At 36.1% G+C, this 13,591-nt stretch overlaps 1 protein-coding gene across 1 annotated transcript in view; it reads left to right on the top strand.

Annotated features, from left to right (window-relative positions):
• FAT4 (FAT atypical cadherin 4) overlaps positions 1-13,591 on the top strand; it is a 151,781-nt gene that overhangs the window by 97,934 nt on the left and 40,256 nt on the right. The window contains exon 7 of the mRNA XM_045552311.1: positions 4,368-4,548. Within this exon, the coding sequence (XP_045408267.1) occupies positions 4,368-4,548 (181 nt within the window). The remainder of the gene's footprint in view (positions 1-4,367; positions 4,549-13,591) is intronic.

The following is a 13,591-nucleotide window of genomic DNA, read 5'->3' as shown; positions in this document are numbered from 1 at the left end:
CAAGGTATTCATTATAAAAATTAAACAATAATACCTACTTCATGGAATCTACATATTAAATGAGTAATACATATAATTATTATATAATATATAGATCGGGTATCAAATAAGTGTTCAAAAATATATATAATACATATGTATTATATATTTACATATATTTCCATTTATATATAAATATATGGGCTAGGTTAGCAAACTATAATTATGATTTAAATTTTTGACATACTAATGTTGGGGCTTTTTGGTAACTTGCAAGAGGAGACAACAAATAGGTAGTTGGGTGTATTAGCTTGGAGATAGCAAAAAGCTCTGGACTGAAGATAAAGTAATAGTAAACACTGTGCAGCACTTCAAATGAGATATATACACAAAAATGTTGGGAAACAGAAATATAAGCACCTTAGATGACTTCTTCACACAGTTAAAACAAAGGGTTAAACAATAAGCAAGCAAAACAAACACAGAAAAGTAACAGCAAAAACATGACTTCATCATTCATTCAATTAGCACATAAAGTAAGTGCCAAGATCTGTGATCGCCAAGGACTAGGGAGCGTGGGTCCCTCATCTGGCAAGAATGCTGTAGCCATGAGACTTACTGGAAATCAAGCGACATTCCATTTTCCTCCCCTGATTTTATTTTTTCCTGCCTAAATCTGAGAGGCAGTGTCTTCTGGAGCTCATGCTATTAGTGGGCAAGTAAGAAGGTGGAATGGTATGGAGGGATGGTAAGCTCCATTTCCAAGAATGACAGGCAGAAATATTAAAGGCAGAATTCAAATTTCAGGTTAATAAAATCTTGGTAAAAGACTTATAAATTTAAAACAGTTTTTGGAAGATTTTCTTGAAAAAATTAAAAACAAAATAACAAGACCTTTGTGCACATCTCCTGGGGCAACAAGGAAGTCAAGACAGTTGCAGAGATTGTGCTTCATTTTTCTTGAGAAGGGAAAAATAAGAAGAAGAAAACTCTAAGTGCTTATAAAGTGGGTTGTGACAGATGCTAAGGGAAGAAAAGAGGACTCCGGGGAAAGTTCTTGGCTGTAGAAGAAAGGGACCCATGTGGATGTAGAATCACCTGTGGGGCTAGTTCTTAAGCCAGAATTATTGGTTGTCACTGGGTGCTTTGAAAGTCATCTGGAAAAATAAAATATTCTCTGGTATGAAGACAGTGAGACTGAACTTGCTGAAAGTTTTTTGGGTAAACAGGCTTTTTTCCCCCCCTCTGTTTGCTTACTAACTCAGAAAACATGTGAGCAACAATATGTAGTTTATAGACAAAGAAAGAAATCACATGTCCCTGACCAAATGAGTCAGTCATCATTTTATGTGGTTTTCCATATGTGTACCACCAGACACTTTAGAATACCAAAGATAAAACCTTTGCTTGCAGTTGCTGGATTATTTTCTTAGTGAGTTTAAGCATTGTGATTTTGAGTGTATGCAGGTCTTCCTTAAAAGCTCACTATAATTTTTTAAATTTTGTATTTCCAAATTTCCAATTTAATATGTCTTCCACAAAGCTATGAATTTTTTGAGAGCTGGGTCTCATATATTTTTACTACAAATCAATTATTGAGTTGAATTATGATTCAAAATGTGTTCCTGAATAATATTATCATAAGATTGAGTTGAAAGACTTGTGGGGAGAAAAACCTTGAGAATCATAATACAGAAATCTATATAATTAAAAATAGATTTTTTATATCTAGTCAATTTCTATTTTTTTTTGTTTCTAAAAAATGTTCAAGAACAAGCATGAGTAACAGGATATATTTTTGCTGTGTGCTTGTTATTATCCTAAGCACATCACATTCTCCTCAACATCACTTTGGATAGAGTCTCTTCCGATTATTCTGATTTTACAGATGAATGCTGGTTTTTGGTGAGTAGAGCAAGATATAAGTAAATGAGATTAAAGAACCCTGCATCTCCTCCCATCCTTTGTCTCTGGAACCTTGATTTATTTATCTCTTCTCTCAATTTATCATATGCAGCCTCTCCTTTTCATGACTCCCCCTTTTGCTCACACAAACACGCAAATGCATAGATATTCCCTAGGTAAATTGGTCTTTTTTTAAATGCAACCAGTGGGACCACTACTAACATTATTCAGATCATTAACTTCTATGTCACCAAACTGTATACAATGAGGCACACATTCAAGAAATTTAGACCAAACATGAGTCCTCAACAACACTCAAAAATATTTATTTCCGTTTTAACATGTTGCTTGTGATAAATTTAAATAAAATCTATGCCAAGATTATTGTGCCCTAGAGCCTCACCAATTTAAACTGGCAGATAGCTAGAGTCACCGTTGGTCTTGGCTCTAGCTCCTGCCTTGTTCTGTTCTCTGGGCTCAGCGACAGCACTGCCTGTCCAGAGTCCCAGAGCATCACACGGAGCAGCCCTGGTCCAACTGCTGGCAATACCTGCCGGCTGTTTGCCAGTGGTAAATGCTTCAGAGCTGTGTAACATGGATCAAATCTTGGTGCCATTCCTCACTGGGTCTGTGGCCTTGAAAAAGTTACTTAAACTTTCTAAACTTTAATTTGTTCATGTAAAAAATGGAGATGACAGTGGTACTAATTTATGAGGATTAGATAAGATAATTACATAATTTTTTTAACCAGCGTATGTATACCTAAGTACTAAATAAATACTTGCTATTATTGATATTAATATGTTACATGGGATTTTTAAAGTCTTACTTTGATGCGCTTCTCCAGTGTTTATAATACTTTCAACTCTATGTGGGTGTGTGAAATATTTGTTGCATAATCTTACCATTGTTTACACTAAGCACCTAGTAAAAAGGCATTTACACTATTTTTAAAAAGCTTGTAGTTAATTATGCATGTAACTGTTATAGTGAAGACTAATTTTCTTTCCTCTAATGCAAAGTCAAACACTAATAGGTAAGATTTCTGCAGTCATGAATTTTATATTAATGTAAATGAAATGCTTAATATAAAATATCTTACTAAGAAAGATCTATATGGCAACAATTATCAGTGTGTAGCTTAAATTTAATGACATAGGTTTCTGAGAGTTATTCTGCTACAACCATTGCATTCCATAATTTTCTAGTCTGTTAATTTTGGTTTGTCTACTACTAAGCAAAAAAGCTGATTTGGTAGTATGCTATCCATAATGACAATCCAAGAAAGTAGGAAAAAAGTTTGAATGGTAGTAAAAAAAAATCAACAAATCACAAGATTATTAGAAAAAAATAATATTGGAAGCTTGTGAATCTCAACACCATTCTGTGATAATAAGGGTATTCCATAAACATTTTAAAGATGAATGAATTACTTTATTTACAGAATACTGAATAGTAAAAATATGTAGGTTTAAACTTCATATAAAGAGAAATAACTTTATTGGAGAAAAAGTAATATCTTAAGCAGAAAAAGAGACTATCCAGGGCTTTATTTTATTTTAGATGAATGCAGTTAAATGGAATTTTATTGTTTCAATTTAGAAGAGTTAGAGTTTGAAAAATGGTTTTGAAAACACAACCAAAAGAAGATGATTTGCCTCTTAGTTATGGGGACAACCCACAGAATTCTAACCAAATATGGCATCTGGCCTTCACCACAAAGTAGAGTGTGCTAACTTCGTGTAGTACAGATAGCATACTCCAAGTTTTTAATAAATGTTGGGTTTTCACTATATGATGGTAACAGCACTACAATAGGAAATAAAAAAGTATTTCACATTCTATTAAGTATTAAATAGATGCAACAAAAAGGTTCCTAAGTTAGCTTATCCACATAAAGTTATTTCCAACAGGTGGAAGATTACACTTTTGAGATATAACTTGAAGCTTTTGTTCTCTTTACAAACATGTATAGAATAGTATGGAGAAATGGACTTAATTACCTCAGAAACTCTTTGGGATTTTTGATAGTAACGGTGATAGTCACAGCTAGGAATACAGTTTTTAACACTGCTTTGTTAGTTGCCCAGTCAGCATTTCTAGGCCCATGGGTATTCTCCAAATCTGGTTTGTGCTATTTTAATGTAATTTCAGATAAATTACCAGCAGTGCATCTTTTGTGGCATTTAAATGATATTGTTGTGTTTTACATTGTTGAATCAGCACCTTTAAAATAGAATAAGAGCATGATTTATGCTTTTTGTGCAAAATCACTGGGAAAGAGTTCAAATTCTACTTCATAAATGAAAATATTTTTCTTGTAACTAAAAACTCACTCAGTCACTTGTCTCATGTGGTCAGAAATTTTACTTTGAGGTTTTCTAAATTCTCTTCAGTAATTCTGTCTACAGCTAATTATTGCTAAATTTGTTATTATTTTTGTCATTTATAAGCATTAAGATTTGATTTTTTTTTTCTTTTAGGATCTCCTCCCTTGACTGGAACTGGAACAATCAATGTCATAGTAGATGATGTCAATGACAATGTCCCCACTTTTGCCAGTAAAATGTATTTCACAACAATTCCTGAAGACGCACCAACTGGAACAGACGTTTTATTGGTAAACGCCTCAGATGCTGATGCTTCAACAAATGCAGTTATAAGGTCAGTACATTTTCCTTTGTAAACTTTGAATATTTTCTCATTAAACAATAGTTTTAGACTAAATGAACATAGTGTTTAATTTAACTGGAAATTTTATAATATTAACACATAATGCTATTCTGGTTATGTATTGCTGAATAAAATAACTATCCCTAAAATGAGGATTCAAGCAATAAATAATTTACTTACTATACTAAAATTTTATTCTACTTATTAATTTTATGTACATTGTTACATCACATGATTTTGTAGATTTTGTAGTGCAGGACTATGGTGGGTGGCTCTTGTGCTTCATGTGGTTGACTGATGTCACTTTGTGGTATTTGCCTGGTGACTAGAGATCTGAAGGGTCCAAGATGGCTTCACATGCTTGGTGCCTTGGCAGGATGGTTAGAAGGTTGGATTCATTGAGGCCCGTTCTCTCTTCACATGTAGTCTCAGGATTTCTTGATGCCATTCTTCAGCAGAGCAGTTAGACTTTTTACTTGGTGGCTCTGGGCTTCAAGAGCCTCAGGTGAAAGCTACCAGTTCCCTTACAGGTCAGGTTCAGATGTGGCACAGCATCCCTTCTGCAATACTCTATTGGTCAAAATAGCCATGGCCAGCCCAGATTCCCTGGGAGGAGAAACACACACCACGCCTTGTTGGGAGAAATGTCAAAGATGGCCATTTTTAACCCACCACTGGCCCCAGTAAAAATATTTGTGTTTTCTTAGTTTGGGAAGTTTATTTTACTCTACTTAAATCTTTTTTTTTTTTTTGAGACAGAGTCTCACTCTGTTGCCCAGGCTAGAGTGCCGTGGCGTCAAGCTCACAGCAACCTCAAACTCCCGGGCTTAAGCAATCCTTCTGCCTCAGCCTCCTGAGTAGCTGGGACTACAGGCATGCCCCACCATGCCTGGCTAATTTTTTTCTATATATATTTTCAGCTGTCCAGATCATTTCTTTCTATTTTTAGTAGAGACGGGATCTCGCTCTTGCTCAGGCTGGTCTTGAACTCCTGAGCTCAAACAATCCTCCCACCTCGGTCTCCCACAGTGCTAGGATTACAGGCGTGAGCCACCGCGCCTGGCTGCTTAAATCTTCTTAAAATGGAGAACAGCAATATGGTGGCTTGCTCTGAAAGGACATGAAAACAATTGAGTTGTAACCTTTGGTTGATCCAGGTTCTCCCCTTCTATGCCTATTCTAAACTGTAGGAAATGAAGATTTCCAAAAATTTCAGAGAAAACCTCACAGACATAAATATTTTTATACCCTCCACCTCCTATAGGCTGGTGCTAAGTGTTAGGGAAATTAGAGTGGGTTAGATGGCTATGAAAATAACGGATTAGAAGATAGAATGTGAAGAGTTCAGAGGAATCACTGGCTGTGAGTAGCCTGTGTATTGATATGGTGATGATCTGGTTAATGATTTATTTTATCATTTGTTACTAATTTCCAGTTAACAAAGTCATCTTGGGAAACTGACTTTAATTAGTCTCTTCCTAATGTCAGAGATGACTGAGTGAAGGCAGGAGGCTTCAGAGGCATTTTAACACTTACTGAGTTGCCGATATGAATAACAGTGATGAACAAGAGAGTATCTCTGCCGTCTTTGAACTTATATTTGTTTTGAGGTTAACAATTAAATATAAATAAACAAGATTATTTCATATAGGGATGACAGCCTTGAAAATAAAACAAGATAATAAATAAAAAGTAATAAGGAGGGGTTTTAGATTTGATTTTTTTATAGATGGTATCTTAGTCCATTTGTGCTGCTGTAAAAAATTACCTAAGACTGGGTTATTTATAAACAGCATAAATTTATTGCTCACCAATTCAGAAGCTGGGAAGTCCAGGATCAAGGCACTGGCAGGTTGGGTGTCTGGGGAGGGCTGCTCTCTGTTTCCAAGCTGGCACCTTGTAGCTGCACCCTTTGGAGGGGATGAAGGCTGTGTCCTCACATGTCAAAAGAGCAAAAGAAAGGGAACCCACTCCCTCAAGCCCTTTTTTAAGGGCCTAATCCTGTCCAAGAGAGGCTCCCCTCAAGACTTAATCATCTGCTGAAGTCCTCACTTCTTAGTACTATCACATTGGCCATTAAGTTTCAACCATTAATTTTGTAGGGACATTTGGATCATAGCATTGGCCTCTCTAAGCAAGTGATCTTTAGGACTGGGCAGTGGGATTGGAAGTAAGTGTGTGGTTTTATCTAAGGAAGTCAGTGTGTCTGGATCAGAATGAGAAGGGAATCAGAGAAGTAGGCAGGTGCCAGATCCTACAGGCCATATAAGGCCTTCTAAGTCATGGTAAAAAATTAGAATTTTAAAATGTATTTTTCAATGGGAAACAGTTGGAAGGTTTTAAACAGAGGAGAAAGATAAACTGATCTGTATTTGGATTGGATTTGAGGAGACAGGACTGTAGAGAAAGGTTTTATAGAGAGAAACTAGTGAAACAATTTAGGAACTAATTAATATAGGTATTCCAGGTGGACTGGCCTTGTACTTATATGGAGAAATGAAAATTGAGTGAATAGATTTGGGTTATACACTTAAGATTGGAAATGAGAGTAAATGAAAGAGAGAAATCAGAATCATTTACTGAGTTTTCTGCTCCAATACTTGGGCAGGTTGTGATATCATTTACTGAAGTGAGTTGGATTGGAGGAGAAACAAAATTGGGAGAAATCAGTTTTTATTTGAATGCAGTTTAAGATGACTGTTAGTCATTCATGTAGAGATATCAGCTGGGAAGTTGGAGATATGAGTATGGAGCTTAGGGTCGGAGTCATGGCTGGATTAACAGATTTGGGAGTCATCAGTGTTTAGAGGACATTTAAAAACAATGAGAACAAGTTAGGAGAGAGTGTAGCAAGAGAAGGAAAGAGGAGCTGGAAATGGTCGCCAACATTGAAAAGCAGGTTTAGAAGAAAAAATCTCCAGGGCAGCTGAGAAGGCCTGGCCGTAGATAAAGGAGGAAAATCCAGGACAGAATGGACACTTACATGCATTGTGAAAGGAGGGAAAACAACATACAAACTTCTTTCGGATCTAATTCCAAGAGAAGAGCTGAATTCCCAGAGGCCTATGAAGTCAAATCACTGTGGATTGGGGACATTTCTGTCCAGGGTCATAGACTGTTTGGGTCATTGTGCTTCCACCAACCACCCAGAGAGAGGCAGGTACAACTGAACTTCTTCCAGGGTATGAGCTTCAAAAGGCCCTCTCCTTTACCTGTCCTACACCAAAGCATAGAAATAATGAAATTCATATCCTGACATTAAGTCCAAAGTCTTTAGCTTAATGTGAAGAGCAGAGCCTTGGGAATCAAGCTGTGTGGAATAGAATCCTGACTCTACTATTATGAACTGCATGAGTATGGGAAACTTATTTAGCATTTCTGGACAAAGTTCTCTTATCAATGGACTAGGTATAGTAATAAGAAAACTGAATTTATAAGAATAAATAAAATAATTTAACTGAGCTGCTACTTAGAATAGTGAGTGGAACCAAAAAATGCTCAATAACTGTCAACCCATATTCTAATCCATGAAAGGCACTTAGCTCTGCATCTATCACCTGTTAGTGCTCAGTAAGTTTCTGATAATGATTTTGGAAGAGAAATCCTATCCCTTATAGTGTGGTAATCTAATAATTATTAATCTATCATGTAGAGGAAATTTTCTCCTACTTAAGGCAGATATAGAATATTGCCAATCAGTAACAGGCCCATTCTCCTGTCTGAGGTGTTTAAATTCCTGACTGTGCAGTTAAATGTTTACAAATTTGATCCCATCATCCATTTATCCATTTGTTCATTGTTAGAATAAAATGCTATGATAGGCTGTTTTCTTCTAGCATATGCCAAAGATTCATTGAAAAATGTCATCCTATGCTTATGAACTATGCTTGTAAAATTGGTCTAGAAAATCTTGTTCATATTTTCAGAATGTTTTACAGAGTTGTACAGGTAGGTCTGATATGATTGTTTTGGTTTAGTAGCATGTATTTTGGTTGTTTGGTTGGCTGAATTTCCTTGTTTTCTTTTTTAATATCATAGAATTAACTTTATACTTTCCCATTCACTGAAATCCAAAAAACCCATCAGTAAAAATCTTGAAATTACTATAGAGATTATCACAGAATCAGTTAAAATAAAAATTGAAGTTGCTTTTATCTTGTGAAAAAAAATTTTCACTTGTAAATTAATTTAAGGCAAACAATATTCTAGTTTAAATTAAAAATATTTGCATAGGTAAAGTAAATGGTAATGACAACCTTAACCTTGTTTACTCCAGCCTAATAAAACCTTAATGGAATGTAATGGCTTTTTATAGTAAGTGTTAATGACTCCTTGCTATTCATAGAATCCTGGAGAAATTCCATTCTCTCTTCTTGTTAAAAGAGCTACTTTTTTAATTGTTATATTGCCCATTTTAATTTTACATATTTAAGTTATTTACTCAACCACTGATGGGCTCTCTAGAAGCACAAACCTCTATGTGGCTTATAGTTTGTTAATTTTCCCCTACGTTCTAGCATCATCTTGCACACAGCAACCAGCCAACAGATATTTATTTATATTTTTATTTGTATTTGATCAAACTATGCATTTCTACACATGGTGTACTTACTTTGAGTTATACCTTTTACTTCACCTTTAATATTTTCCCTTCTAGCATAGCAGTCCGTGGTAATTCCTACTCTTGATCTATCTAAGTCTTGTATCTTTACTTTCCACAGACCCATTCTAGAACTTAGTGTTTACAGCTTTTTATCCCCTTTTCTACCAACTGGTCCAAACCTTCATTCAAACTTCACTTCTAATTCTTTTATGTCCTAACCAGGAGAAAATCATAAAACTGCATTGACAGGGTCCACTTTCTAAGGAAAATCCCTTAACCTGTGCTCTTAATCTCATCCCATTCAATTCCCTCCAAGACTTTAATTCAACAGTTACTGCATTTCTCTCTTGTGCCTTCAAGTTATCTTTCTTCCTTTGATTATTTTTTATCTACATGAATGCTTATCTATATAAGTTAGCATATCTACAGAAATGCTCAGAGTATCTGGGATTGAATTCTGGTTCTTTTATTTGCCTGCCATGACCTAGGGAAGTCATTTTAATGTCTTTCAGTCTCAGTTTCTGCAACAATAAAAGTGGAGATAAGAAATTATACTTTATAACTTGTGAGAATTATATATTTATTGACCCCTACTATGGGTCAAGCAGTACATATGAAATCAGTTCATATCCATAAATGTCTTTGGCACAATTATTAGGACATAGAAGTCACTAAATTAATGTTAGTTTTCTTTTCCTTTTTATCCTTATATCTTTTTATCCTTTATCCTTTTATCTCTTACCAATATATTCTTTCTTACCTAACGTCTGGCATATCATAGTGGCTGTCACTTAAATAAATGTATTGAATCAATGATTTTAAATTCTCTAGAAGTGCTGCTTTCACTCACTTTACTTTTACTACAGTGTTCTTGAAAGGATGGCTTCACAACCTCACTGTTTTCTCTGGCCATTTATTCCTAAAAATCTTTCAGTCTGATTTTCTCCTCTATTGCTTTACTAAAAAAGGCTCTGTCAGAAGACTCTACTGCAATATGTCAAGTCCAGTGACTTTTTCTGAATCCTTATTCTCTGTTACCTTCTGCAATGTTCACACTACCGGTCATCTTTTCTTTCTGGCATTTTTTTCCTTCTCAATGTCAACGTAAATGTTATTGCTTATTTGTCACCCCTATCTCCAACCACATCTAATTTGCCTTCTGTTTGTCTTTTTTATCTCCCTACAAAGTAATTTGAACATTCCCCGTAGCATTATTTTTTCAGTCCTTTCTTTTCTTTTTTTATATTTGTGTGTGTGTGCATGTGCACGTGTGTGTGTGTGTGTGTGTGTGTGTGTGAGAGAGAGAGAGAGAGAGAGAGAGAGAGAGAGAGAGATTGACTGAGATGCATTTTCATGGATGAAAACATGAATTTTATGTAGAAAACCTCCAAATCTGTACTATCAACTCTGACTCCATTCCAGAGCTTCCTACCTATATTTATAACTTTCTGATAGACATATTTTACCTGGAGGTTCTGTTGGCATCATAAACACAATGCACCTGAAACCCCTAACCATTACTGTTTCTCATTTGGTTTTCTGTTTTCTCTTAATGACGTCACCTTGCTTTTTCATCTACACCTTGTGGGTAAGGGTCATCCTCTACCCCCATACTCAATCAGTGGACACATTCTCATGTTTCTTTTTTTCTAATGTCTCTGGCATCCGTTCTTTTCTGTGTGTTCCTTCTGCCAAGATCCTAGTTCAGTCCATGCGTTATTCCTGGACTATTATAATAAAAATTAACTTACTTCCCTGACTCTAGTTTCTAATCCCTAGTTTCTAGTTTCTATATGCCACACCATACTGTACAATTATGGAGCCTCCAAACACTGTTGAACTCTGAGGAGTTAGGCACTCTAAGTCCCATAAGGAGTACAATTTAATACAAGATGTTATTTCGTAATCTTGTAATTATTGTACCTTGTAACGACTATAATTTAAACACAGAATAGTAGAAAGAACAATATAGTCAATACTACTCAGAAAATAAGTAGAAGCTTCAAGTAGTTAATGATTTTTAGAAGAACAAAGTCATTTAGCTGCAAATGAAGGGACGAAAGACAATAATGACAAGAACAGGTACAAAGGCAAAGAGCTATGCAGAAGCATGGCCTTAGAGAAACAAAGCCTTTCAGTAGGTTTGTGTGGGTTAACAGCGGACCTTGTGCAGTGTATAAAAAATTCAACATTTCTTTCTTCATCTAAGGAAAGAAACAATGGAAGTGTTTTAAACAAGGCAATAACATGACTAGTTTATATTTTATGGTGATTCCTCCCCAGTGTTGTAGGAAATAATTTGTATGAAGCAAAGCCAGAGGCAATGAATGAAGAGGCAATGGCAGTAATGCAAATCAGCTTCAGCATCCACTGGCTCTGCACTTAACAGTGATACTCTCTTCCTCAAAAACCTTTCAACTTCCAGTTTGCCTATGGCAAGCCACCCAGTCTCCATATTCCAGTCACTCCATAAATGGCCCCAGAACCTTCCCAAGTTTATTGTGCACAAATCCCCAACATATAGTCACAATGCAGCCTTACTGCATCCTTTTCTGTTCCTGGGAAGAGAATCTGCGCTTTCCCAAGCCTTATAACTTTAATTCATTCTGTATCATAGACCAGGGCTCAGCATACTGCCACCTGCAGGCCAAATTCTGCCCAGTGCCTGCTTCTGTAAAGTGTTAGTAGAACACAAACATGCCCTTATAACACCAGCAGATCTCAGGCAGAGGCAAAAAAGGTTTAAAAAACTCAACTGGGGGATATTTTAACTATACAAATACAATGATTGATTCAGAGTTCAGATGACAATGGTCTCAGTTTATACAAACAATTTGAAACAGTAATTTCTTATTCTCAAATCAGAAAAAAAGTAACACATTTGTTCATTTGCATTGAACTAAATCAATGTAAACTAATTCTACATTGTCACACCATAAGCAAGAAACCACTTTGGCCTGAGCAATCAGGGACAGCATTTCTTGTCTTCACTACATTCCCTCAGTTGAGTTTTGTCTTCTTTTGCTGTGGTATAAAGGAAAAAGTGCACGTTGAAATCATAAGGACAGAAGTTCAAACTCTGGATCTACCGTTTATAGATTGTATGTTTCTTTGTGCAACTATTTTAGTCTCCCTTAGATTCAGATTCCTCATCTATAAAAATCCAAAACTAAAACCAAACTGTTAAGATTGTTTTGAAGTTTAAATGAGAGCATATATAAATTGCCCAGTTGTGTGCTTGGCATATACTAAGTCAATAAGTTGCCAGAAATCTTTAAAAAAACAGCATAGATGTTTAAATCTTAAGAAAATAGCACAAGACACAATCAAATCAAGTTCATAACATTTCAAATTAATGTCAGCCAAAGAAACAAGAGAGGTCTCCATGAGAGAAGAGAACAGAACCAAACCTCAAGTCAGAGAGGTGTGGGCAGAGCATCTTAGCTGTCAGTCTTCTGACAGGGCCCCTTGTGCAGCTTCTGTCTCCCTTCTTTTTAACTTAAAATTATAAGTTTGTATGCAACCAGTGTTACAGAATAGCTCATATTTAAAATGCACTTTTGGCCGGGTGCGGTGGCTCACGCCTGTAATCCTAGCACTCTGGGAGGCCGAGGCGGGTGGATCGCTTGAGGTCAGGAGTTCGAGACCAGCCTGAGCAAGAGCGAGACCCCCGTCTCTACTAAAAAAATAGAAAGAAATTATCTAGCCAACTAAAATATATATGGAAAAAATTAGCCGGGCATGGTGGCGCATGCCTGTAGTCCCAGCTACTCGGGAGGCTGAGGCAGGAGGATTGCTTGAGCCCAGGAGTTTGAGGTTGCTGTGAGCTAGGCTGACGCCGCGGCACTCACTCTAGCCAGGGCAACAAAGCGACACTCTGTCTCAAAAAAAATAAAATAAAATAAAATGTACTTTTTATATGCTTTAGAATCTAATGAAGTCTAGAAAAAAATTAATCACATAGTATAAGAATTTGTTTTTTCATTTTAAAAGTAAAAATATATTACCTACTTTTAAACAGACAATCGTATGGTGCATAGCGTATACAATAGCACAAAATTAAAAAAATAAGAATTTATACCATAAGGTTTTTAGTTCACTTTCTGTTGCTCTAACAGAATATCACAGAGTGGGCAAATTATAAAGAATAGAAGTTTTATTTGGCTCATAGTTCTGGAGGCTGACACATCTAAGAACATGGGGCCAGCATCTGGTGAGGCCTCAGTGCTATGTTATTTCCCGGTGGAAGGGTGAAGGCATCGAATGGCAAGTGAGCCCACGAGACAAAGGGAGGAAGTAATAAGGCTAAACTCATCCTTTTATCAGGAGCCTACTCTGGTGATTACTAACCCACTCCTGAGATAAAGGCATTAATGCATTTATGGTGGTGGAACCTCATGGCCTAATCCACTTGCTATCCACTGAGAGCAA

This window comes from Lemur catta, chromosome 5 (assembly GCF_020740605.2).
Source record: "Lemur catta isolate mLemCat1 chromosome 5, mLemCat1.pri, whole genome shotgun sequence".
In the NCBI taxonomy this organism is placed as follows: domain Eukaryota; kingdom Metazoa; phylum Chordata; class Mammalia; order Primates; family Lemuridae; genus Lemur; species Lemur catta.
Note: the sequence above shows the minus strand (reverse complement) of the source record. Positions and strands in the feature narration are given on the sequence as shown.